Source organism: Lissotriton helveticus, chromosome 5_1, assembly GCF_964261635.1.
Source record: "Lissotriton helveticus chromosome 5_1, aLisHel1.1, whole genome shotgun sequence".
Classification (NCBI taxonomy): Eukaryota; Metazoa; Chordata; class Amphibia; order Caudata; family Salamandridae; genus Lissotriton; species Lissotriton helveticus.
In genome coordinates, this window is record NC_136065.1 from 29,989,615 (window position 1) to 30,016,415 (window position 26,801).

The following is a 26,801-nucleotide window of genomic DNA, read 5'->3' on the forward strand; positions in this document are numbered from 1 at the left end:
GAAACAGATTCAAAATGAATACGGGGCAGAGCCTGCTTTAAATCTAGGTATGAAATTACTGAAAGATTTCAAACAGGTCTCAACAATGATAATAGCTAATATTAAAGGTAAAGCAGCATCTGTGGCGATCCACCAAAAGTTAAGTAAATTTGATGTAACCGAGCAACTTCCAAAACTAGCCAGAATAATTTAAAAATCCTATGAAGAACTAGGTAGAGACAGTTTGGGTGGTAAACCAGCAAAACAGAACACTAAACAGACTTCTAAAGAGAATCATTCTCAATCCCGAGGTACGTCTCCTCAAAAGGAGCCCTCTGAAAGGAGGTATAACCTCAGGAATAGGGGTAATTTGAGAAAACCTGATAGATATCAAGATAATGATACACGTTCCTCTCGTACCTTTCAGACTTCATCACAGAAATCGGAAAGTAGAGGACGGTCAGAACAAAAGGAAGAACGTGTGAAGTCCAAAGACGTTCCAAAAAATAAGAAAACTCAATTCACCAAAAAGAAGGTAGCAGGTCTAAAAATCAGACATGCCGAGGATCTTGAGGACACAACTCAAGAACCGGGAGTAAGCTCAGACAATGTTAGACAGCGCAGCAGAAGTAACCGTAGCTCGCTAGATCTTGAAGGATCCTCTGGAGACAGTGGACTTGAATGAGTACATCCAAGTTGAAACTGCTGATAGCAGGGTTAGTGTCCCGCACAAGTTATATGAAATAACACTCCGGATGGAGGGGGACATTACTAGAAAAATAAGAGCCCTCTTTTGGGAGAAGCTCTCTAAGGGTTATGACATTTTTCTAGCTGAAAACTGATATGTTATCTCCGTGCACTCCGTGTTTGTGATTGGTACTCCTATAGTTCGTGTTGGCGCGGGCCTTGTCACGCTGTGTCTGGCAGCGCCTTTATACAATTGAAAGTATGTTGTGATAATATTAACACTAAGGTCGCGCTCCTTATAACATAAAACGTAATGTTTCTTCACAGGTTAAAATTTCTTGATTGATTCAATGAATATTTTATGCTTTTTTCACATTATTTCTTTATTTGACGCTTACATTTTCTTTAAATCAGTAATTTCCGACAATTCATTTTAATCATGAACAAGAATAGCGTTTCGTTGTGCCCAATGCATTTCGGGTTATCACATTAACCCTTCATCAGGTAATCTTTAAAAGAATCATCGACAATGTATTTTTAATTTGGAAAGGAAACAAAGAACAACTAGCAAAAAACATAGTGAATTTGAATAATGTGAACCCAAGAATCAAGTTTACGTATTCAATTGAAAAAGAATCTATCTCCTTTCTAGATGTACATATCACAATGATGAATCATCAAATACAGACAAAGGTTTTCAAGAAAGCAACAGACGGTAATTCTAGTTTACTTTTCCAAAGCTTTCATCCTGAAGCTTTAAAAAAACATTTGCTAAACTTCACAATTTATTCGCATAAAAAGAATCACCTCTGATGTTAATATTCTCAAAACATCTCTAAAGGAGCAACAACAACAATATACTGCAAGAGGATACCCAAAAGAAATACTAGATGAATCTTTAAAAAAACTGAGAAGTTAACCAGAGAAAGTTTGCTTAAAACTTTTAGTCATCCAGCAACACAAAAAACTGCATGTGTTTTGAAATATTCTACAGCAGCACAGAAAATCAAAAAAGCCATTAATCGTCATTGGGATCTAATCAAAACTGAACCAGACCTAAAAGAACTGTACAATGAACAAGTTACCTTTGCTTTCCAAAGATCCAAAAACCTCAAAGAAATTCTATCCATCAAAGAAGAAATTAAACCACCGTTCAAAGGTATGATGAAATGTCTAAATTGCATTCATTGCAACAATGTGATACCCGGAAATATCTTGATGCATCCGACAAAAGGCTATAAAGTAGACTTACGATACTCAGGTACATGTGATAGTACCAATGTCATGTACGCTATCAAATACCCGTGCGGCAAGATATATGTCGGTCAGACAGAAAGAAAAATCAAAGTCGGAGTCTCAGAACAAAAGAGTAATATCCAAACTATGAACACGAAATCCACTATCGCCATGCATTGGCTTGAAGCTCATCGCCAAATCTCACAGTTAAGATTCACCATACTTGAGATACTGCCACAGCGCTGCGACATGGATCCTGTCAAACAACGATTGAAATCTGAATTCTTGTGGATCAAAAAACTTAATTCCCTACAACCCATAGGGATGAATGATCGCATAGAGTTAGCATGCTTCTTATGATACCATATGATAGAAATCGACAGCTCTAATTCAAACTCTTCTTTACCCACCTTAAGCATCATCAGACAATTGCTTGTACTTATCATTTGAACTGATAACTGGCAAATTTGAACTGTCCTTTATGTTTTCACAATGTTCTCATACTGCTGTAGAATACTAATGCAGCTCAGCATCAATATTGATACTAATTGTAGTACTGATGCAGTTTTACTGCTGATGTCTGTTTTATTATTGGTTTCTCATATTTAAACACTTGATCCTTACATTTGTATTAATGTTTTCTATTATTTATATAATTATATTATATGTATAAGCCCCACAGCTAACGCTTATCAAAACACGCAGTTCACATTGAAACATCCAAACGCTAGAATCTTTATTGTTCCTCATTGTTTCTTACCGAGAGATCGTCATCACGTGATCGGAACTTTATCCAATCCAAATGCGATTCTAGTATTTGCCGCATTGCAGCTGATTTTTAATATTACATCTATCGGCCCACAGACGAAATGCATCCTGCAGTATTGCGCTACTCATAAAACTCGTCCAGAATAGCTTTTTGTTTACATCCCTTTAACGTTCTTGAAAATATACTGCAGATAGCACACAGACGGAACTTCGTTCCTATCAGAGCTTGTCTCTCACATACGCTGCACTACAGCAGCCTATCAAAATGCTTGATAGTTCTGACAAAATGAGTACGATAAATGTAACCGCGAAACCCGCACTGGTGAACACGTGACTATGTACGCGGCCTATAAGATTTACTTTTATTGGCTACTCACGGAACTGACATTCTCAGAACTCTGGAAATCGTTCACGCGTCCCGACAAGTAAGTTTGTCCCTTTAGTTTAAAATTGACGGTCATTTTTACCGCCCAAGATCTCACACGGGGATGTTAAGCCCAGAATTATAGTGCAGATCTCGGCTGTTGACTTTAAACTTTAAACGTTGTGACTCACGTTAATTAGTTGTAGAAATTCATTTATCTTTAAACACTGTATGTGATTACAGGAAGACCTCTTTATCATGTAGGTGACACACATTTACACATCGAAGTTAATTCTCTTATGATTCAGAGCAGTTTAAATCAATACACTTGAAGATAAATTTGTTGGATTCCCGGTTTTTCATTATTTTACTGCACAGTACTAAGCATGACATATGATGAACATGTATGTTTACATTAATAATTTATATTGTTATGAACTGAATGCTAAGATCCTGTATGTCTCTTTACAGACCCCTGATGAAGGGTTAATGTGATAACCCAAAATGCATTGGGCACAATGAAACAATATTCTTATTCATGATTCTTCTAGCTGAAGAAGACTGGCCACTTGAATTTGTCAGGGAATGCCCACATGGTGGAAGACATTATTATGCCAGCCTTCTCCAACCATATTCCGATTCATAAAAAATACACATATGCCAGAAAATGGGCAGTCGCCCAGGCACCTTCATTATATAAAAATTCATTTGGGATGGGATCAGGATTCTCATCAACATAAAATCCAGTTAAAAACTCAACCAACTACACAAAGGCAGTATCCGGTTAAGCAAGAAGCTAAAAAACAGCTCAGGGAGATTTTAGATCAACTTGAATACCAAGGGGTGATTGAAACATGCACCTGGTCAATGAACAGTCCTTTGTTTCCTGTATCCAAACCAGACAATACATATCGTCTAGCTTTGGATTACAGACATCTAAACTCTTGTTGCAAAACATTTGCAGTACAGAATGCACACACTGCAGCACTAATGAATAACATTGCGTGTGAGAAATATAAAACAACATTAGATATTTCTAACGGTTTCTTCTGTCAAAATATTGCACCAGAAAGCAGGTATTTGACCGCGTTCTCAATCTTGGGGAAACAGGGTTTGTTCTGTCGTCTCCCCCAGGGATTCAAGAATAGTCCCGGGTTATTTTCAGCCAGAGTAACTGAGTCACTACAAACGTATGATGATGAAGCATTATCGTATGTCAATGACATCTACTTAAAAGATGATGACTTGGAAAGGCACTTGAACAGGGTGAACACCATAATACTTGGCTTTGCCTCTAAAGGGTACAAATTCAATTAAAAAAATAATTAATTGCCCACCTCAATGTCCTGTTTCTAGGATATGAATTATCAAGTGAAGGCAAAACCCTGGCAGCAAACTTCCTAGAGAAATGTGCACTGCTCCAACCTCCAAAAACGCTGAAAAACTTACAGTCAATTCTAGGTGTGAAGGCGTGTGGCTCAATGGTTAGAGCGGCAGACCCTTATGCAGAGTTCTGGCCAGGGACCAGGGTTCGATTCCCGCCTCGGCGGGGTCTCGGGCTCAATTTCCTCGGACCTGTTAATTCTCGCCTCTGTGCCTATTCTAATCACGGGCCCCACGCTGCAACTCTGGGCAATAGCTTGCTTAGCCTCCACACCGGCCCCAACAGCGCTAAGGATGCCTGGCTTCACCCTGGGGGTGCCCAGGAGTGGACACTTCACAGGGAAAGCCAGGAGGGGTTCCACAGCGGTATGAGTATCAGCGCCAGGAAGCCGCATAGGCGACACCGCAAAGTGACCGTCTGGTGACACTGCGCTTTATAAGTACCATGACATTTACATTTACATTTAGGTTTCCTAAATTTTTGAAGAACTTACATTCTAAATTACGCAGAAAGGGTTAACCTCACTATGAATTAATCAAATTGGATTTCAAACAAATCAATTGGACTCAAACACACACAGAAATTTTGCGTTCAGTACAAACAGACATGTTAGCAACCACACATTTACAAACACGAGTAAATATACGCAATTTAGTAATCTGAATCATTCCAGGAAGATGCGGACTCACGTACTCAACCTTTAATGTAGGGTAAAAAGTACCAACTGCTTATAAGTCCCACTTGTACACACAAGCAGAAATGAAGTTCACTTCTACACAAACTGCAGTAGCAAAAGAGAGAGCCCTTGCAGAAGGAAAACGCATAATGGTCGTTACTCCTGTACCTGCTTGAGAAGCAGTAGCAAAAGCGAGCTTTCCAAATGCAAAGGCTTTACATCCTAGATGGATACAATGGGTTAATTCTCTTGCTGCAACAGACGTTGAATACGTTTTTGACCCCTACTTGAAAACACAAGAATTTCTACAATATGAACAAGAATGTCCTCTGCCTATTGAGATTCTGCCTCTAGAACAGTACGGTTGTATAATTTATACAGACGGATCAGCACAACCGGAAATTCGGGGTAAACAAGCTTATAGTGCTGCATGTGCGATAGTTAAAGGTCGCTGGCACGATGGTAAACTCCAAACTGTGGTCACAAAAACACAATCTCTCGGAGATTGTACAGCTCAGAGAGTTGAACTACAGGCTTTCAAGATGGCGCTCGAAAATACAGATTGCGAATTCCACACACTCATAAGTGTGATTCCTATTATTGCGTTCAATCTTATAATGAATACTTGCAGAACTGGATTGAAAACGATTTCAAAGATGTAAAAGGTGGCACAATCAAGCATAAATTGCTCTGAGAACAAGTAGTTCAGTTACAAAAAGAACTATAAAAAGCTCACGTGATCCATGATGGCATTCACGTTGCAGGGTATTCATTGGCTGACGAAGCCGCGAAGGCAGGTGTGCAAATGTTCAAAAACGAAAATAGACAAAATAATGGTAGCTTTCAATGCAACAAGCAAAGGCAGGGGTGCAGCGTTACCTCAAAATTATCCACTCAAATATTCATACATAATTGATGCAAACTCTGTTCCTTTTGCTCTAATTCCTGGAGTGGGGGATAGAGTAATTCCAAACAGGAAATATAGAGTAGCTTTGATACACAAAGCACATTTGGGAGAGGGACTGATACATCAGGGGAGCTCTAAATCTATACTAGAATTAAAAGAGAAGTACTTGTGGCCAGGGATGAATGGTCACATTCACACATTTGCAATTAATTGCCATGACTGCAACAGAGATGTCATCAGAGAACGCCGCCAGATGCCTGACTACAGTGTAGTCAGCCCTGTACAGACACCATTGTTAGACAGCATTAGACTATCTACATACAGACGTCCCTATGGACAAATGCGGTCCCACAAATATTAAGACGAGATTCATTTGGATGTGGCCCCAGCGCTCGGCTGATGCCCGAACTGTTATAAAAGATTTGCGAGTCCTTATCGGCACATACGCAGTCGGCATGCAACATTCTGACCAGGGTCCTGTGTTCAGCTCAAAAGCTTACAAAGAGGCCATGGCCAATCTGGTTTTTGCATTGCGCTATTCTAGTCCATTCCATCCTGAGGGAAATTCGGTTGTGGAGAGAAAAAACGGGACATAAAGCAATCTATAACAGATAGGAGACAGAGCCCAAAGCGACCATCTGCCACTAGAAGTTAAACTAGGTCTGTCTTGCGAGAACGAAGCAGTGGGAAAAAGATACATTGGCACAGAATACACCGCCAACTATAGACGAATAAGGTGCAAGACTACTGAGTCCGAGGAATTATCAACCAGTGCAAAAACAATCATGCACCAGACACCTAGCTCAAACATATATCCACTAGACGCCTGGGTAGACTTTGCAACGGAACTGGGAGCCACACATGCTACTGAGCTAAAGACTCAAAAAGGGAACATTCCACGGTTTACACACAGAAAAGTAACAACATTAGAGTTAAAAAACATAAAAGGAGAAATAAAAAAGACCCTCAAACAGCTCCGAAAAGAAGCAAACAACAAAGTCCCTCAAAAGGAGCTCCGCATCTTAAAAGCAAAGCTAAAAAAGAAGACCTGGGAAAGGAAAAGGCAACTGAATGAAGATCTCTGGATTGTCCACAATTCCAAATAAAAGAATAGCTCCAGTTTCTGGAAAACAATCCACAATCTCCAACAGCCAGGCCACAAAGGCATTAACTCTAATATACCAGAATCCGACTGCGCTAACTACCTATCAGCTCACTTCAATACAGTTGATCCAAAAGTGGAGAAGTCTAGCGGGGGAGACTGGTTAGATGGCGTGCACCAGAGCCTTAACAAGACCAGCACACTTAACAACGAAGCGATCAAAGTCCAGATAAGGAAATCATCCCTGTCCTACATCCCAACCACGAACGAAGATCCATCAAACACTCTCGATCCAACTGCAGAGAGGAAAATCCACAACTAGAAACAGCAGACAGGATTAGAACACAAATTTCAAAAGGCAAACTTGAGGGGGCCCCCGGCCCCAATGGGATCCCACCAATATTATATAAACATGATGCTGTCTTTTGGAGTAACATCTTGGCAACAGTCTTTCACGAAATAAGCGAAACAACAACAACACCAACATCCTGGAGAGGGTCGATAATTAGCCTGATTTATAAAAAGGGCGCCAGGAACGACCCAAGCAGCTATCGCCTCATAGCCCTAATCGATACTGAGGCAAAGTATTACGCTGGCCTCATCTAACATCTTGGGCAACTGAAAAGAACATCATCCCAGCAACCCAAACCGGATTCCGCAGCGGCCAGTGTACTACGACAAACATCATGGCGCTAACTCTTTTGGCAGACGCGGCAAAAGCCACCGCCAGCCATATTAGGATGGCGTAAAATGTATGCTTTTCCCTGGCGGCTTTTCCGTGGCGGCTTTTCCGCCGTGGAAAAGCATACGGACCTTCACTTCAGGGGCCCGTTGCCGGCCCCCTGGGTGAAGGGGGGGTGGGGTGCACATGGGGGGTACCTATGGTACCACCCCGCATTTGCGTGAACAAAGCATCAGGCACCGCATGGTGCCTGCCGCTTTGTGCACGCAAATGCAATGCATGGATTTTTAACATTGCGGTGGGTTCAGCATGAAGCTGCACCCGCCGCAAAGTTAAATATAGAGGATGTGACCGCCACCCTGGCGGTCACATCCTAATCTGAACGGAGGGAACGCCGCAGCCCATGCGGACGTTCCCTCCTCCTCTGGGGTCGCGGACGGACTCAAGTCCGTCCGCGATCCTAATCTACCCCTTACTCCTTCCCGCGTACTAGGCTTAGGTTAGGTACATTGGGGTAAGCGTATTTTAGAAGCACCAGTTGAGAATTTTTAGCCCTTGTTATTAATGTATGTATTTATATATGGTTTAAAAACCATACAATGCTCTTACAGTATTATTTTATAATATTGTTCTCGCTGTACGCATTATACTTTGCAGTCTGCATTACCATTGTAGCAGTTCAATTTACTTGCATGAGAAAGAAGAATGTTCAATAAAACCTTTTATTGAAAACGCCCGTCTCTCTATTTCTCTGCACCTCTGTGGAAAAGAAGCATGCACTAGTGACTGAGTGAAATACTTATCTATTGTTTCCGCGACTCTAGAGATACTTTTCCTATTCTTGGGAAACAAAGTTGTCCTGTCTATATTCGATAGAGACCCAGACGACCTCAGTCCTACTCCTAATCTATAGGATATATTATACCAATGTGCAGAGCCTAGTGGGAATATAGGAACTACACTACACTGGTGCTTGCACCACTTACAAAAGATATGGGTACTCTATATTAAGTATGGGCGTATTTTGCGGATCTGCGATCCGCAAATTCGCGCGAAATCAGCAAAAAAATTGGCAAGTTTGCTAAAAATTCACGAGCTCCCGGATTTGCCCAAAAGATTGTTTCCCACTGTCCACAGTGGCTAATCAGTGAGTGCTACCTCATTGGGTAAATGTATTGTGCTTTTCCTACACTACAGCTGTGTGAAGTGCCAGAAGAGTTATCTCCAGTGACCATGTGTGTTTTACTATGACATCGCGCTGAAGGGCGGAGGGGGCTCTTGAGTGAGCTGTCCATCATAGTGGGTAAATGGCGGGAAGACGGTGCACACAGCTAGTGTGTGGGCGGGGCCAAACGGGTGGGCTTCTATGCGAGTTCACATGCCTCTTGGGTGTAAAAAAGGTCAGAGACCGATCAGAGCAGCAGATGAGGAGAAAGAAGCTCCTTGACACAGGAACTGCACGGGGATTGCGCTCGTGAAAGTGAAGGATGCACTTTGTATCAGAAACCGTTGTCGTCCTCAATGGGAGTCTTCAAAGAAATTCCACTGCTGGAAAAGAGAAAAGTGTCCGGTGGAACCCACAGGTGGATTCTTGATAGAAGGAACCTGAAAGCAGAGGGGACAGAGTCTGGGTCACTCAGGAGTGACCAGGGCTCGGTAGATGAATGCCATAAGCATGTTCAGTTTATCTATTGTTTCTGCGACTCTAGAGATACTTTTCTTATTCTGGGAAATAAAGTTGTCCTGTCTATATTCGATAGAGCCTTCTATGCAAGTTCACATGATTCTTGTGTGTAAAAAAGGTCAGAGACCGATCAGAGCAGCAGATGAAGAGAAAGAAGCTCCTGGACACAGGAACTGCACGGGGATTGCGCTCATGAAAGTCAAGGATGCAGAGGCCTCTATCCAGCATCACAGCTAATTTTAGAGGCTGGAGAAGTGGGCATCCCTCTTTCAGGGAAGCCATTGACTCTAAGCACAGCAAGGACCAGATGAACAGGAATGAACAGGAAGTGTGTAATGAAAGTTACTGATTAGTATTCATGTTTTATAACTTAATTTAATGTGAAAGTGTGTGGAACCGATTCATAGAACTAACTTCAGACAAAATCCTAAACTTACTACTTTTGATATTCACAGAAGTTAGGATTTTGTCTTAAGTTTGTCTTAAGACAGACTTAAGACAGACTTAAAACAAAATCCTAACTTAAGTCTGTCTTAAATCTGTTTTAAGACAAATTTAAGAAAAAATCCTAACTTCTGTGAATATCAAAAGTAGTAAGTTTAGGATTTTGTGTTAAGTTAGTTCTGTGAATCAGGCTCTGTGAGAGTAAAATAAGGTTGTCTGATTAGTATTCTCCTCTTTCTCTTGTTTTCAGAAATCATACAGTCAAACAGAGTTGAATGTGATAGTGAGGGATTATTGTAGGAGTACCTGCTTTATTATTATACACAAGTGACATTTTATTTTCTCTATTAGTTCTGTGAATCAGGCCCTGTGAGAGTAAAATAAGGTTGTCTGATTAGTATTCTCCTCTTTCTCTTGTTTTCAGAAATCATACAGTCAAACAGAGTTGAATGTAATAGTGAGGGATTATTGTAGGAGTACCTGATTTATTATTATGCATAAGTGACATTTTATTTTCTCTATTTTAGTCATCCTGCAGCAATATAGAGGTGAGTATGACAGTGTGTTGGGTTAATATATATTGATTGAATTATGTTCTGTTTTAATTACATGGCACTTTTGTTTGCTTTTAGATGCCCCAGAGGACAAAAAAAGTAATTGTATTGATAAAGTATTTCTATTTTAGCATTACATGTATCACCTTTCTACAATCGTCCAAGTAAAAACAAGACAAGTTGGAGATTTACATTTTTTCTTGTTCTGTATTTATAACCAAATCAGTCAGCAGTAAGCTGATCACCAAATTTAAGTATGAAAACATATTGGATGGGTCTTTGTCAATAAAACATAGGTTAACACTAGTCTTTTTGGTTTCTGCTTAGTTCTTCTGTTTGTATACAAGATTATTTTATAATCTATATGTTAGTAATGCATATGTAAACTGTTGGTACATATTGTTGCGTGTGAGAAACTGTACAGTTAAGTGTGTATGTTTTTACAATTAACATATTGTTTTTTGTTCCCAACATATCTTTATATATTAACATGATTTAGCACATTGGTGAATGTAAACTAAAAATACTGTAGTGTGTGTAGATGACATTGCTTCCATTTGTAGGCATATGCAATACTATCTTCACCATTGATACATTGTTATATATAGGTTCACATGCACAATATTACAATTTGCATGCTTTCCTTGCTGTTTGCATTTATGGGCCTAAGCAGCCTTTTTTAAATAAGTAAATACTTTAAATATATATATCTTTTTTAAAGTATGTATGAACAAAATAAATAAAGCCATCAGGCCCTTTCTAAAGTCAATGCTGTCATATACATTCATCATCGGAGCTAACACCAGTGAAGAATACAACCCCCAGGCCCTGAGTTTGCGAGGTAGCCAAGCTTCTCACCACATATTCCTCCCCCTCAACTGTCTAGTCTATAAAGGACCAGTGCTTTTCAGAGGGGGGCCTGTTCCACTTTACAAGATATCAGAGTTGCATGGCTTGGTTATGCCGATTGAGCAGAGGGAGCCCTAAGCTGCCTTCATCCTTAGGACAGGCAAGTTTGTTAAATTGGAGATGTGGCCTCTTCGCGCGCCAAGATAAATGTATTGATAGTGAGTTGTAAAGAGCGTAGTGCTGAGTGGAGAGGTCAATGGTAATGTCTGAAAGATGTAAAGAATATGTGGGAGTACAGTCATTTTTACAGCCGCGATGTGCCCCGACCAAGCCAACCACTGACGACTAGACGAGGACAGCAATTTATTTGTCTGGTCAAGGAGGGCCCTGTCGTTTGTCACCAGTGTCTTTGCTACAGTGGGAGCAAGCTGTAGGCCCAGATATGGAATGGCCTCCATCGTCCTTGCCACTGGGAAATGGATGCAAAGAGCCATCTCATGGGGGGTGAACAATAGGTTTAATATCTAAGAATTTTTAGGGTTAACTTTAAACCCAATTTGTCCAGTGGGGATGGCAAGGATGTCATCGGGTCCACAAGTGAGAGATTGATATCATCGGCATACAAATTGATAGTATGAGTGTCACTGCCGAACCGGATGCCTGAAATCTGCGGGTTATCTCTAATGCGCTGCGTCATGGGCTCCATACAGAGCACAAAGAGGAGTGGGGATAGAGGAGGCCCCTGGTGGGTGCCACGCGTTATGAGGAATATAGCTGATGAGATTCCATTAATCCAGACAGAATCTCTGGGGTTGGTATAAATACAGCCTATCCATCTAATTAATGTGTGTCCCCAAGTTGCATAGTGTTTCAAACAATGGAGAGGAAAAGAGCCTCTGTTCGGGACCGCCGAGTGATTTCAAGGAGGTATAAAATACTTTTGGTATTGTCCCCGCCTTGTCTTGTACGGATAAACCAGCTTGGTCATGGTCAACCAAACCCAACACGACCGGATTCAGACAAGAGGCCAGGACACCGGCAAAGATCTTGGTGTCAATGCTGAAAAGGGAAATGGGTTTCATTGACCACAAGTATCACAGATATAGATGCCTCCATTATCGAGTCTGTTAGTGCACCCGAGTCAAGGAAGGAACTAAAAAGTTGAGTAAGGATGAGAGCTAGCCCTGGCAAAAGGATTTATAAAATTGGGGTGTGAAGCATCCTGTCCCGGTGCCTTTGCGGGCGTAAGACGCACGATTGCTGAAACTGCCTCCTCAATCCATATTGGCTGATCCAATTGAGACGTGAGCACTGCTGGCAAGCGAGTCAGGGGAATCCCCCTCAAGTAGGGTCTCGGGCCACCTTGGGAGCTGTCCAAGCCGGAATGCAGAGCATGGTAACATTTTTCAAAGGTTGCAGTGATTTCCTCATCCATGTGCACCTCCTCCCCTGAATCCTGCCTACTTGAACTGATGGAATCTCAGAAAGTCTCAGTGCGGAGCCCATGAGCTAGACTGCACCCTCAACAGTCCCCACTCTGGTAAAATTTGTGCCCGAGCAGGGCATATTCCACCTGATCCGGGTCCAGACGATTCAAGGGAAGCCTTTTATGCTCCATGTCTCACCAGACCCTGGGAGCCCCCCATATGTTTATGAATGGCCCCCATCCCAGTGACTGCCTGCTCCACTGCCAGCGCTTCTCTTTTCGCACCCGTTTTTTTTCCACTGATATAGTGATACATTTGTCCATGCTTCCCACACCGACGATAGGGGAGTGGCCTCCACATCATTGGTTCAGAGATAATCCACAAGCACAGTGCGCACTGCTGACATTGTGGTAGGGGACTGCGGCAATACGTTGCATAGTCACCAGCGGAAGGGGCGGGGTGGAGAGTCCTCTGTCCTTAGCATCAATGAGATCATGGCATGGTCCGAAAGAGAGCGTGGCTCTATGTTTGTGTTCCCAACCATAACCATGAGTGTGGGGGATGTATGAAAATGGTCAATGTGTGCATGTAGCTTGTGCACTGCAGAATAAAAGGTGTAATCCCTTAAAGAATGGTGCAGGCGGTGCCAGACATCTCAGAGCCCCCCCTTCACCACCCAACGAAGGCTGCCAGAGGTGAAGGCCCCTGCTTGCATGGAGCGCTGGTTGGACTGATGGAGAGTTGGGTCCATGACCAGATTGAAATCCTCCCCACTAATACTGCTAAATCATTAGTTTTAAGTACTGCTGAAAGCGCATTAAGGAGCCCCATGTTATGCTAAGTGCTAGAAGACACCCCTTTATTTCAACTATCATAGAAATTAGCTTGCCATTAAAATTCAAAGCCAAAAGGATAGCTATCCCATTCTTCTTCGTGGGTCCAATGACCATAGCTGTTGGGGAAACCAGCAGGAGCGCATGTGGGCGGTGTTCTTGGGGATCAGGTGTGTCTCTTGAAGTAAACATATGTCCACCCCAAATGCTCGAAGAGAGACAGGAGTGCAGCACGCTTTACTGGATTATTTAGCCCCCGGACATTGAGACTGAGTATCTTTAGTTCCCTAGGCATCGCTCAGAGAGAAAGCATGTTGTGCATTGCGCTTTAGATGTTTGGCATAGTGGGAATTGTGAGGAGACTAAGCAGCAGGAAATTGTGAGAGCGCTTCTGCATTGGCACCCCATGAAGAACTGGTGCGGAGGAGTAAAAAAAATACAGAAAACCCCCAAATAAACACAAATCAGCAACAAGCAATAGAACAAAATGTGACATAGGTTCATGACGGTAATAGAACTGCAGGAAGTTGGCCAGTCAGGACTTTGATATGCGAATTAAACTCCCTCACAGCGGGATCCCATCTCAGAGATTGAGAAGCTGGGAAGGAGCATCTGTGTGGTAGTAATTCCTCTCTGACACCGTCATCCCGAAGCCATTCTTGCAGAAATTCAGGGAGTTCTTTAGATAAAGTAGTGAGCACTGTCTGCCGTTCCTTTGCCATGGTGGCTATGTCTGGTTTGTGACTCCCAGAGGTTTTCTCTGCCTTGCTCTGTTTGCGTTGCTTGTCGTCTGGGGAATCCGGCCTTATCTCTACTACTGTCTCTTCCTTAAGGTCCATGACTCTAGGCCTTCTCTAAGGGATCTCAATTGCCGCAGCCTGCCATCGTGTCAGAAGATGAGACAGAAGGGATGCCCCCAAGAGTATGATATCCCTTTCTCCCTTAGGTATGTCTTGACTGGGTAAAATTCTCTATGCTTGTGGAGGGTGAGCACTAACAAATCTTGATACACTGTTGGTGTGTGGCATCTGAACTGGACCGCGTGGGCCTCACTTGCCCGACAAACGATGGATTCCTTTATACAAAAGTCATTCATACACGCTAGTATGTTAACAGGAAGTTCGTTTCCAGCTCTGGGCAAGCCGACTCTATAGACTTGGTCAATTTAAATATACGTTTTTTGGGCGTACCCCAAGATGTGATGAAACAAGTCCCCCACATGGCCCCTCATGTCTTCTTTCTATGCTTGGCCGGCACCCCTCGGATATGGATGTTATTCTGGCAGGATCATTTTTCTCCACATGTGCCTGAAGCTCTACTTGCTGCTCCTTCAACTGGAGGATCTCTTGTTGCATCATCTCCAATTTTTCGTGCCTTCCAGTTTTGCAGCCCTCCAGCATGGCCACTTGGTCTCCCACCTCCCTCAAGTCCCGACGCACCACTTGCAAGTCTGCAGAGAGGTGTATCTGCATATCTTGTGACTCGTCTTGAAGGGATGAGAAAAGAGAAGCAATGAAAGCTTTCGTGTTCAGTCTGTCCATCTTTTCTGCGCCCACCAGGTGGTCTATGTCAGACGAGGGGAGCTTAGAGGGTGCCTGGCAGCTGCTGGCTTAGTAAGTACAGATCCTTCTTGGAGCGCACGGAGGACATGATATGGGTCACCAGTCAGCCCGGTAGCCCCAGGTGCAACTTGGCCTGTGCAGTGCCGACTTCAAAACTACTCCAAATGCCAAAACGTTCCTGCTGATAGAGCCTCTCTCTCGGGGTGCAGTTCAATGCAATCGCTGAGTCTAGACTAGCAAGTCGTGGTACCACTTAAGGCCGCTAGAAGGCAAGTCAAGATCGCTTAGGGTGCCGCTCCGCAGCCTGGAAGCCAATCCATCCATCCGCCCTACCGCAGCTATCCAGGGCCCCCAACAGACATCCAGGGGGGGGCCTTCCTCACCAGTGCCTCGGTCTCCATTCTTGCTGTATCATGGAGCGACCCGGGAGTGCTCCACATCCCAGGGACCCGGCTTCACGAGTGCCTGGGGCCCATTCAAGTCTAGTACCGGAGCCAGTCTCTGCATACACTCTATAGGGACCAAGAGCAGGTTACTAAACCTCGACGCGCTGTACAAGACAGAACAGCTACAAGCCAGGCGCCGAGTACTTGGTGGGGGACCACTGCCCCCAGTAGCCTCAGTGAGTCTTGGGGCCCGACAGGGCGCCCTCTTTCTTCAGTCAGACCTAATCCTCTCCACACTTGAGTGGCTGGCAGTCCCACTAGGTGCTCCAGTCCTTTACCAGGTCAGACGCCCCTGGCTTTCAAGTGATACCAGTGGGCTGGGGAGCTTAGATCCCCCTCAAAATGTCCCACGGGCCCCCTCTGGTTAGCCCTCATGTTGGAGCTGCTTGCCGTTGCCCCCTGCTGCAGCTGCTGCTGCTTGGGTTTAGGTCAGTGCTGGGCAGGAACCTCTAACCCGGGGTTTCCACTGAATCAGGGTTGGTTGCAGGCACTCTGGGAATGGGGGGATGCACTGCCTCTCAGTACTCCCCCCTCTGCTGTACTGGCACTGCAGTGGTGTGGCCTACCTAAGTTAATTACACTTCTGAGGCCGAGGACAGCCTGCCTTCTCTCCTCCACCACCACTCCTGTGGCCGCTTCAACACACGCCTACCACAGGGCCCCGTTGCAGGCTGTCCTCAACGTAAACCCTGTGCAGCCTCCGGCCCTCTTTAGCACTGCCACCACACAGCTCCCCCACTGGCTGGCCCCAGCTGCAGGAATCACCGACAGTTGACTCTGCTGCAACAGGGCCCTAGTCACAGGAGGGGGGACCCTCTCCACCTCTGGGGTTGCTCGTTGGGTCATTGGCAAGTTGGCACACTACCTCTCAGCCGGCTGGGCCACCCTCTCCTACTCACCAACCGAGCAGCTGCCACGCTTCCTCCCTCCAGGTGACTGCCGCTCCTTCCTGCGACTGTTGCTGACCAACCACGAGCCATGGAGGTCTCAACCTTGAGACCAACTGCCAGACTTCCTAGCTGCTGGCAGGCTCTCACCATTAAGGGGGGACTCCCTTAATCTCCTGTGCTCCTCTCTGCTGGAGCGCTGGTAGCAGCAAATGCTTGGAAGATTCGGAGAGACACAAATGCACGCCTTCTTGGCCACACCCCTAGCTGTAAACCAATAAAATTCGTATTTGATTTTGTAAATATATATATATATATATATATATATATATTTATATATATATATATATATATATATATATAAAAAAATTTAGGCATGCGATAATTGATGCACAGGAAAGATTTGAGAGCAGGGGGTACAATAGTAACATTCTCAAACAAGCCAGGGTTAAAGCCTCTGGGGTTAATAGGAGGGATCTCCTTACTCCCAAATTGAAAATAGAGGCACCTGATGAGGTACGAATGATAACTGAATTCAACACCAAATCAGGTGAAATAGTAAACATCTTCCAGAAACACTGGCACATACTCACTGCTGATAAAGTCCTTAAAAAGAATCTGCCAAAAAGACCGTTAATCACTCATAAAAGATGTCCATCTTTGGCAGACCACCTGGTCCATAGCCATTTTAAGACATCGGTCCAACCCATCAAAATATCAAATGCAGTTGGCTTTTTTCCTTGTCTTAAATGTAAGGCATGCAGATTTAGTGGCAAAATGTTGGAATACCCCAATCGCACAGGCGAAAAAAAAACCAATATAGAAATAAAACAGTTGCTCAACTGTAATTCGGAGTATACTGTGTACTGCCTCACCTGTCCTTGCAAGCTGCGATACATCGGCAGCACTATAAAACCAGCAAAACTAAGAATCCTCGAACATATGCGGGCGATTACAAATAAAGATAAATCCTATCCTGTCGCCCGCCACTTTGCCGAACACCATCAGAGCAAGTGGGAAAAACTCAGTTTTTACTGCATTGATCAGGTACCCAAATTAGAACGGGGAGGTGACAGGGAGAAGTCCCTTCACGTCTTGGAGTCAAAGCACATCATCAGTTTAAAAACCATGACTCCGTGGGGGCTTAATAATAATGAGGAACTGTGGGTTCATCTATAGGTCCTGCGCAATCACCAATAGGGGGTAACAATAGGATGAATATGTCTTACAACTGAAACAACATGCCCTAAATATTTTTTTCAATGATCTGCTAGTCCTTAACAGAATAATTTGCACTGTTTGCAAAATCGCCCATTCAGGGCTGAATAACTAACATCTTGCATATTGAGAAATAATTTTGTGTAAACAATCCAATGGCGGATGAAATAATTTTTGCTGTGTTTAACAAATATGTTTAATATATACATAAATAATAGTTACGTTATATGTTTCTAATGAGCAATATGCACTTTCACGTCAGTCGCCATTCTTTAGCCTGTGACTCTAATGTAATTTACACACTGCAAGATGGCCGCTGAATTTCTGTATAATAGATGTCCTTCTTTCATGTTTATGAAATGCATGACTGGCCAATGGCTTTAAATGGCGACACTAACTATGCACTAACGTTACACTGACGAAGCCTGCTAAGGCGAAACGCGTCTGTAAGGGGTGAGGGGGGTTTGGTGTCAATAAATTTACAAACCGGATACCAGCGTGCCAGCCAATCTTTTTTCTGAAACCTATATTAGGACACAGAAACGTGCAACAATATATATATATATATATATATATATATATATATATATATATATATATATATATATATATATATATATATATATATATATATATATATATATATATATATATATATATATATAATTAGGATTTTTTCTCTATGGGATTTTTGAAAATTCTATGTCTAATAACTTTGGCGTTTGTGGACGGAATTGGCTGAAATTTTCAGGAAAATGGCACATTTTGTTTCTGAGCAGCCCTTGAAAATTTGGGGGGGGTTCGTCAAGGGGGGGCCGAGAAAAAAGGGGGGTCCCAAAACATGTTTTTAACATTGAGTTTTCCATAGGGCGGTTGGCCTCACTTTTAGCCCGAACGGCTGAATGGATTTGCACGAAACTTGGCAAAATTGTAGGGACTGGTAGCCCGATGTGCCTTTGCTAGGTCTCAATATATGTGCTTCAGTGGATTTTGAGAAATTAACGTTCAAAAAAAGATATATATCTGTAACAGCGGACCGGGCAGCGCTCCGGTTCGCGGACTTTTCGCGGTACGGAGCTTTGTGAAGCGAAGCTGATTGGTTCTCCGGCGTCTGTGAACATTCCAAACAGTCCGTAGCGGCCGCCATCTTGTCTCTCGGTAGGATCGAGAGACAAGAGGAGGCCAAAGCGAAGGGGCAAATGACCATAAGGGGGCATAGTAGATCCTCGCTGACCCCCTAGGTTTGATGTGGAGGTTTTCAAAGGGCCCAGCGGGGCAAAAAAAATAAATAATAATAATAATCGAACGGCTGAATGGATTCGCACGAAACTTGGTAAAATATTAGGGACTGGTAGCCCGATGTGCCTTTGCTAGGTCTCAATATATGTGCTCCAGTGGATTTTGAGAAATTAACGTTCAAAAAAAGATATATATCTGTAACAGCGCTCCGCTTCGCGTACTTTTCGCGTTACGGAGCTTTGCGAAGCTGATTGGTTCTCCGGCGTCTGTAAACATTGCAAACAGTCCGTAGCGGCCGCCATCTTGTCTCTCGGTAGGATCGAGAGACAAGAGGAGGCCAAAGCGAAGGGGCAAATGACCATAAGGGGGCATAGTAGATCCTCCTTGACCTCTTAGGTTTGATGTGGAGGTTTTAAAAGGGTCCCGCGGGGCAAAAAAAAAAATAATAATAATCGAACGGCTGAATGGATTTGCACGAAACTTGGCAAAATTGTAGGGACTGGTAGCTCGATGTGCCTTTGCTAGTTCTCAATATATGTGCTTCAGTGCATTTTGAGAAATTAACGTTCAAAAACAAGATATATATCTGTAACAGCGCTCCGCTTCGCGGAGATAAAATTATCTCTGTATTACCTAGCTGTTGCTAACACCAGTTAGCGACCGCTAGTAGGAGATAGCGACCATCTTGGGCCCCACTTTGCATGTGAGTGATATTTATCACTAATGACATGCAAAGTGGGCATGCCAAGATGTTAGCGACTGGAAACAGTCGCTAACATCGCTATCTCCTATTACCAACTTTTGGAAATATTCGCGATAAGCGCGAATATCTCCAAAAGCTACCACCTGCCCTGAGCAGTTCTTAGCCATGTTATCCAATGGGAGGTGGATAACATGGCTAAGAGCATTAGCTTGGTAATGCATGAATATCGCTGAGTTTTCAGCGATATTAATGCATTGCGGTTGTTTGCGGACCGGGCAGCGCTCCGGTTCGCGGACTTTTCGCGGTACGGAGCTTTGTGAAGCGAAGCTGATTGGTTCTCCGGCGTCTGTGAACATTCCAAACAGTCCGTAGCGGCCGCCATCTTGTCTCTCGGTAGGATCGAGAGACAAGAGGAGGCCAAAGCGAAGGGGCAAATGACCATAAGGGGGCATAGTAGATCCTCGCTGACCCCCTAGGTTTGATGTGGAGGTTTTAAAAGGGCCCCGCGGGGCAAAAAAAATAAATAATAATAATAATCGAACGGCTGAATGGATTTGCACGAAACTTGGTAAAATATTAGGGACTGGTAGCCCGATGTGCCTTTGCTAGGTCTCAATATATGTGCTCCAGTGGATTTTGAGAAATTAACGTTCAAAAAAACGATATATATCTGTAACAGCGCTCCGCTTCGCGTACTTTTCGCGTTACGGAGCTTTGCGAAGCTGATTGGTTCTCCGGCGTCTGTAAACATTGCAAACAGTCCGTAGCGGTCGCCATCTTGTCTCTCGGTAGGATCGAGAGACAAGAGGAGGCCAAAGCGAAGGGGCAAATGACCATAAGGGGGCATAGTAGATCCTCCTTGACCTCTTAGGTTTGATGTGAAGGTTTTAAAAGGGCCCCGCGGGGCAAAAAAAAAAATAATAATAATCGAACGGCTGAATGGATTTGCACGAAACTTGGCAAAATTGTAGGGACTGGTAGCTCGATGTGCCTTTGCTAGTTCTCAATATATGTGCTTCAGTGGATTTTGAGAAATTAACATTCAAAAACAAGATATATATCTGTAACAGCGCTCCGCTTCGCGGAGATAAAATTATCTCTGTATTACCTAGCTGTTGCTAACACCAGTTAGCGACCGCTATTAGGAGATAGCGACCATCTTGGGCCCCACTTTGCATGTGAGTGATATTTATCACTAATGACATGCAAAGTGGGCATGCCAAGATGTTAGCGACTGGAAACAGTCGCTAACATCGCTATCTCCTATTACCAACTTTTGGAAATATTCGCGATAAGCGCGAATATCTCCAAAAGCTACCACCTGCCCTGAGCAGTTCTTAGCCATGTTATCCAATGGGAGGTGGATAACATGGCTAAGAGCATTAGCTCGGTAATGCATGAATATCGCTGAGTTTTCAGAGATATTAATGCATTGCGGTCGTTTTTTATCGTATTTGCGATAAACCTTGATAATAGCAAGGTTTATCTGCGATAATTTCTGACGATGCTTAGCGGTAAAAAATTTGTTGCTAAGCATCGTTAGGGATAAATATCGCTTAACTTTGGTAATATGCCCCAACGTCTGTTAACGTTCGATTCGAAGGAAATCAGGAAGTGTTGATAAACATTGTCTGCGCCATCTTGCCTTTTTTCAAATGCCACACTTTTGTCGTGCACGGCAGTCATTTTAGATGCCTTGACCAGACCCACTCTCTGCACGCTGTCGATTCTTAGCATGGCTCCCCACCCTCGCAAGCATCTCCCCCAGGCAGTGGTCACCCCCGCTCTCTGTCTTATGCATGGGTAATAAACCACCCCCCATCTGCGCTGCTCTTCCCTGAGAATCACACCCTGTGCCCGCCCGACACCTCCCTTTCGCCCTATTCACTACCGCACCCTCTGACACTCCTTTTCCTCTGTGTCCGATTGTCCAGGCCGGTCCTAGGGTATCAGCTAGCCCTGCAGATGTAGTTTATGGCCCCAGCTGTAAAGAATCACCCCTCTTCAAAGGAGTTATAGTAGATCAAGGCCCACACTCGATGAGATCCGTCACAGCAGACGCGTTCCTATTATCTGAAAACCATCCTGTATTGTGATTGGGGAGGGGACCGAGCCTGAAGCGGAAGATTCCAGGGATGACTCTTTGTACATCAAAGTTTTTATAATTATGTGTCACATTAAAAATATATAGCACTCCAACAAAGTAGTAAGATTATAAAACTTTAATAACTTATAAATATATACAAGAAAACAAAAACAGTAATAACATATAAACATTTTTTGGGAAAAACAACGAAGTAGCGGTCGGCTGTGCGAATAGTCCCAACGCAGCACAACGTCCAGATTTCTGGCCTGGGGCGTCGCGGGGGGTGGGTCATCAGTAGCAAACTGTTGTGCGAATAGTTCCAAGGCAGCAGAACGATGGCACGAAGGTGATGTCCAGTAAGTTGCCGCACTGGTTTTGGTATCCTACAATGCTGCTCCGAATAACGGCGTGGGGCGCCCCGGGGGAGGCGGCGTGAACGGGCCTCTCCAGGTGGAGTCTCGTCTGTTGTAGTGGGGCGCCCCTTTACCGTTTCAGTTGCCATTCCGTCCGCTTTTGGTCCACTGTGTCAAAAGCCGCAATTCAGCTGAGTTGCGCCCACTCTTGCGGTGCAGCGATAGGCGGCTGTCACAGGACTCTCAAAATGGCGGCAGGCTGTTTCCTTTTTGGGCCTGGTCCACTGAAATGGCCCTGGGACACCTTGGAAATCGGACGCTTGTCTGCTAGGTCTTGGACCCCATTCTCGAAAGCGTCCCCTCCGCCTTGAGGATTCATCAAAAGTTTTGGGGGCCCCCGACTCCTGCAGGCTTCTGGTGGGGAGCGGCTGCCATGATTGCTCGCGGAATGACCACGACGGAGCTACGAGATGGTGGTGCTCTCATGCTGACGCCAGCTTCAGTCTGAAACATCCAGAAACAAGGTGGGGCTTTCATCGTTTGGGAAAAAAAAAAAGTTTTCATCCAATGAAAAGTGTTGTTTTTAGGTCATATGATCAAGCCTTCCATCATTAGGAAACCAAAAGTAAAATGAACCAATGAAAAGTTTTATAAACAAGTCACATGACCTGTTATGCGGCATAGGGTATAAAATGCGGAGAAAATACTTTGGCACGTGAGGCGGCGTCAGTAGCGGACCGATGTGCGAATAGGCCGAAGGCAACACAACGCGCCAAGATCCGGATGGCACCGAGGTGGTGTCCAGCAAGTTGCAGCACTGGTGTGGCCATCCTACAATGCTGAAAGTCGGCGTGGGGCACCCCGTTGGCCTGTGAGTTCGCGTCAGTAGCGGACCGATGTGCGAATAGGCCGAAGGCAGCACAACGCGCCAAGATCCGGATGGCACCGAGGTGGTGTCTAGTAAGTTGCCCCACTGGTGTGGCCATCCTACAATGTTGAAAGTCGGCGTGGGGCGCCCCGTTGGCCTGTGAGATGGCGTCAGTAGCGGACCGATGTGCGAATGGGGCCAAAGGCAGCGCAACAATATTTTCTGAATAGAAGACACCACAAGGCGCTGAGATGCCAAGATTCGGATGGCACCGAGGTGGTGTCTAGCAAGTTGTGGCACTGGTGTGGCCATCCTACAATGGTAAAAGTCGGCGTGGGGCGCCCTGTTGGCCTGTGAGATGGTGTCAGTAGCGGACCGATGTGCGAATGGGGCCAAAGGCAGCGCAACAATATTTTCTGTATGGAAGATACCACTAGGCGTTGAGATGCCAAGATCCGGATGGCACCGAGGTGATGTCTAGCAAGTTGCTGTACTGGTGTGGTCATCCTACAATGCTGAAACTCAGCGTGGGGCGCCCCATTAGCCTGTGAGATGGCGTCAGTAGCGGACCGATGTGCGAATGGGGCAAAGGTAGCGCAAGAATATTTTCTGAAGAGAAGACACCACAAGGCGCTGAGATTCGGTTACCACCGAGGTGATGTCTAGCAAGTTGCCGCACTGGTGTGGCCATCCTACAATACTGCTCCGAATAACGGCGTGGGGTGCCCGATGGGGGGGGGGGGAGGCGGCGTGAACGGGCCTTCCTAGGTGGAGGCTCGTCTGCTGTAGTGGGGCGCCCCTTTACCGTTTCAGTTGCCATTCAGCTGAGTTTCGGCTGCTCTTGATGCTACAGCGACAGGCGGCTGCAACAGGACTCTCAAAATGGCGGCCTGTTCTTTGGATTTGGGCCTGGTCCACTAAAATGGCCCTGGGACACCTTAGAACTCGGACGCTCGATTTTTTTTTCCTTTCCTGTACATGCAAAAAAAGGTAAATGCCCGGTACGTTACACGCTTCATCTGCCACGATGAACTCTCCAGAGGAACCGAAAAAAAATATAGTTATGGTAACTATACCATGCATCGTCATATGGAGAGGTGGCACCAATTAATTATAGTGCTGCATAAAAGAGAGATTTGGAGGAGAACCCCTGACCTGCCAGTACATTCATCAAAGAAGTGGCACTGACAGCATCAGAGGCAAGGGAAACGGTCCCAAATATTTAGAAGAACTTTGGAAAGATTAAAATGACATGTTTAGATTGTGGCAAATTAATTTCATGTGGACAGATGAGTGTTACTCTAATAAATACAGCATATGAACATCATCATAGTCGATGGTTGGTAGAGACATTTTGACTATATCCTGGACCTGCCCGTCCTCGCCCAAAATGGCGCCGGAATAAATGGGACTCGTAACTCCTTGTTGTGTACTGGTTGCAGAACCTTGAAATCACGAGATACGTATGCAGTTTTGAAGCACATGGCGGGCGCGGACGAGAATTGATTGAATATTTCGACATCCCTATTGATATTAAGTTCTGATGTGTTATTGATTACTGTACTATTGAAAGTTCGAATTAACGTCAACCATGGTACTTGCCCGCAAATGTATATCTAGATAATTTTATTGTAACTGGCCCTGTCGTATTTTAATTATAAAATGTACGTCCACCGATTCCGCAACTGTTAGACACCTTAGTTCTTGCAACCTAATGGCGCGCCCGTTAGGTTCCTCTACAGTGTAAATGTCTACTCATCATATACGATTACAGTTTGCTCCATGGCCGGCCCACGTGGTTATAGGCTCGTATTTGTATAATGAGAGGTTTTTAAAAGAAAACATGGTAGTAGTATATACATTGGTAAAGTTTTTAATAATAGTCACTGTTTTAGAATCATTAAAAGGCAAGTGAAATAAAGCAGACCAATTACATGAAGGGTAAAAGGTATAATACGCAGGAACGCAGTAAAGATAAATGGTCAAGGGCTGTTGTGTTTTCTACTCCTGCAACATAAAGTGATCGATAAGAATCTCATATTCAGGCGTATCGGCGACTAAGACAGCAGGTCGACCCTCTTTTGCTCAACGGCTCCGTCATGGGACGAAGAAACGCTCTTTTTCTCGAAAAAATAATATATTTTACTTGCAGGACAGTTGTAAATTTTCCGGAAAAGTACATTAGCCTGGAACATTATAACATATATTTAAGAAAAAATAATGTTCGGAAGTAATAAAAAGCGTAATTTTTAGGTCATATGACCAAGCCTTTCATCATTAGAATAAGAAAAGTAAAATGAACCAATGAAAAGTTTTATTAACAAGTCACATGACTTGTTATGCTTACGTTACGCGCTGCGCGTCGCGCCCCGGATGACTTCCGGATGCGCTAACGCGGCGCGTCATATGACGCATTACGCGACAACGCAGGTCCAGAATATAGTCAAAATGTCTCCACCAACCAGCGGTCGGAACACAACCCCTTTCAGCAGGCTAAATAGTTCTGTTAAATGACAACAGAAGGGACAGGCAACAAGAACCATCAGTCAAAGAGGGGAGGGCTAGTTCTTCTCTACCGGGTTACATTGGGGCGCTACCGGAACTGATCGAATTGGTAGTCTACAGTGTTTCTGGATGTTTCAGACTGAAGCTGGGGTTAGCATGAGAGCACCACCATTTCGTAGTTCCGTCGTGGCCATTCCGCAACCAATCATGGCAGCCGCTCTTTATCGTTATTTTGGGCGGGGTGGGTGGCGGAGCCGAGCTGTTTTGCAGCCATCATTGTGTGGAGTTCAGTTCATCTCACTAGTTTTGTATTTGTCATGAGGGGTTGTTCCTAATGTTTCTATTTTAGCGAGGTCAAAAAGAGATCCCATTAGTGGCCTACTGATTTTGCTCGATTCCTTTTCTTTTTTTTTACACGATTTTTCGTTATCTGCAAAGACTAAACAGAGTATTGCGACTCTGTGTTTGTTTGTAAATAGAGAATGAACCAAAGAGAACCAATTCTAAAACAGTAAATGCTTGGATAACAATCAATCAAATGGAGAGAGAAGCAGGTACGACGTATTACAACGGGGGCAAAGGCCTGCGTTAACTACCTTTCACTATCTGCAAAGAGAGAGTACTCCTAATAGAAATGAGGGGGGGGGCACCATTCAAAGCAGATCAGTGTGCATAAACACGAAAATGTTTTCACTTACCACGTACTTGACATTCGACAGCTTATGATATTTGCTATTAAAAAACCATTGAAATTCACTGAAAAAACCATAGGTTATAGACCATATATAGTTAGGAATTAGCATTTACAAAACCTTGAAAATTCACTGAAAAAACCATAGGTTATACACTATATATAGTTAGGAATTAGCATTTACAAAACCTTGAAAATTCACTGAAAAAACCATAGGTTATTATAGACCATATATAGTTAGGAATTAGCATTTAAAAAACCTTATTTTACTCACACAAAACCATTGAAATTCCATATATAGTTAGTTGCACTAACTATATATCGCGCACCCGCAATCCACTGCTGATGATGTCACATATTACATCATTCATGACATGGTCAGTGACATCACTGATGACATCACTGATGACATCTCAAATGACATCACTGATGACATCTCATTTGACATCAATGACCATATCACTGATGATATCATTCATGTGACAATACAATGCATCTCCTCACATTTTAATATAACCTTTGTTACACCCAGTGTTAAATACAGAGTATAATTTTTGAAACCATTCACACACCAATACTAGTTACTACATACGCACTCACTGATTCCTACGTCTACACACACATTCACTTATTCACCCATACAATCATTCATACATACAATCACTCA

At 43.9% G+C, this 26,801-nt stretch overlaps 1 protein-coding gene across 1 annotated transcript in view; it reads left to right on the forward strand.

Annotated features, from left to right (window-relative positions):
• LOC144752363 (butyrophilin-like protein 9) overlaps positions 1-26,801 on the forward strand; it is a 416,572-nt gene that overhangs the window by 271,658 nt on the left and 118,113 nt on the right. The window contains exons 21-22 of the mRNA XM_078640298.1: positions 10,441-10,461; positions 10,546-10,566. Of these exons, the coding sequence (XP_078496424.1) occupies positions 10,441-10,461; positions 10,546-10,566 (42 nt within the window). The remainder of the gene's footprint in view (positions 1-10,440; positions 10,462-10,545; positions 10,567-26,801) is intronic.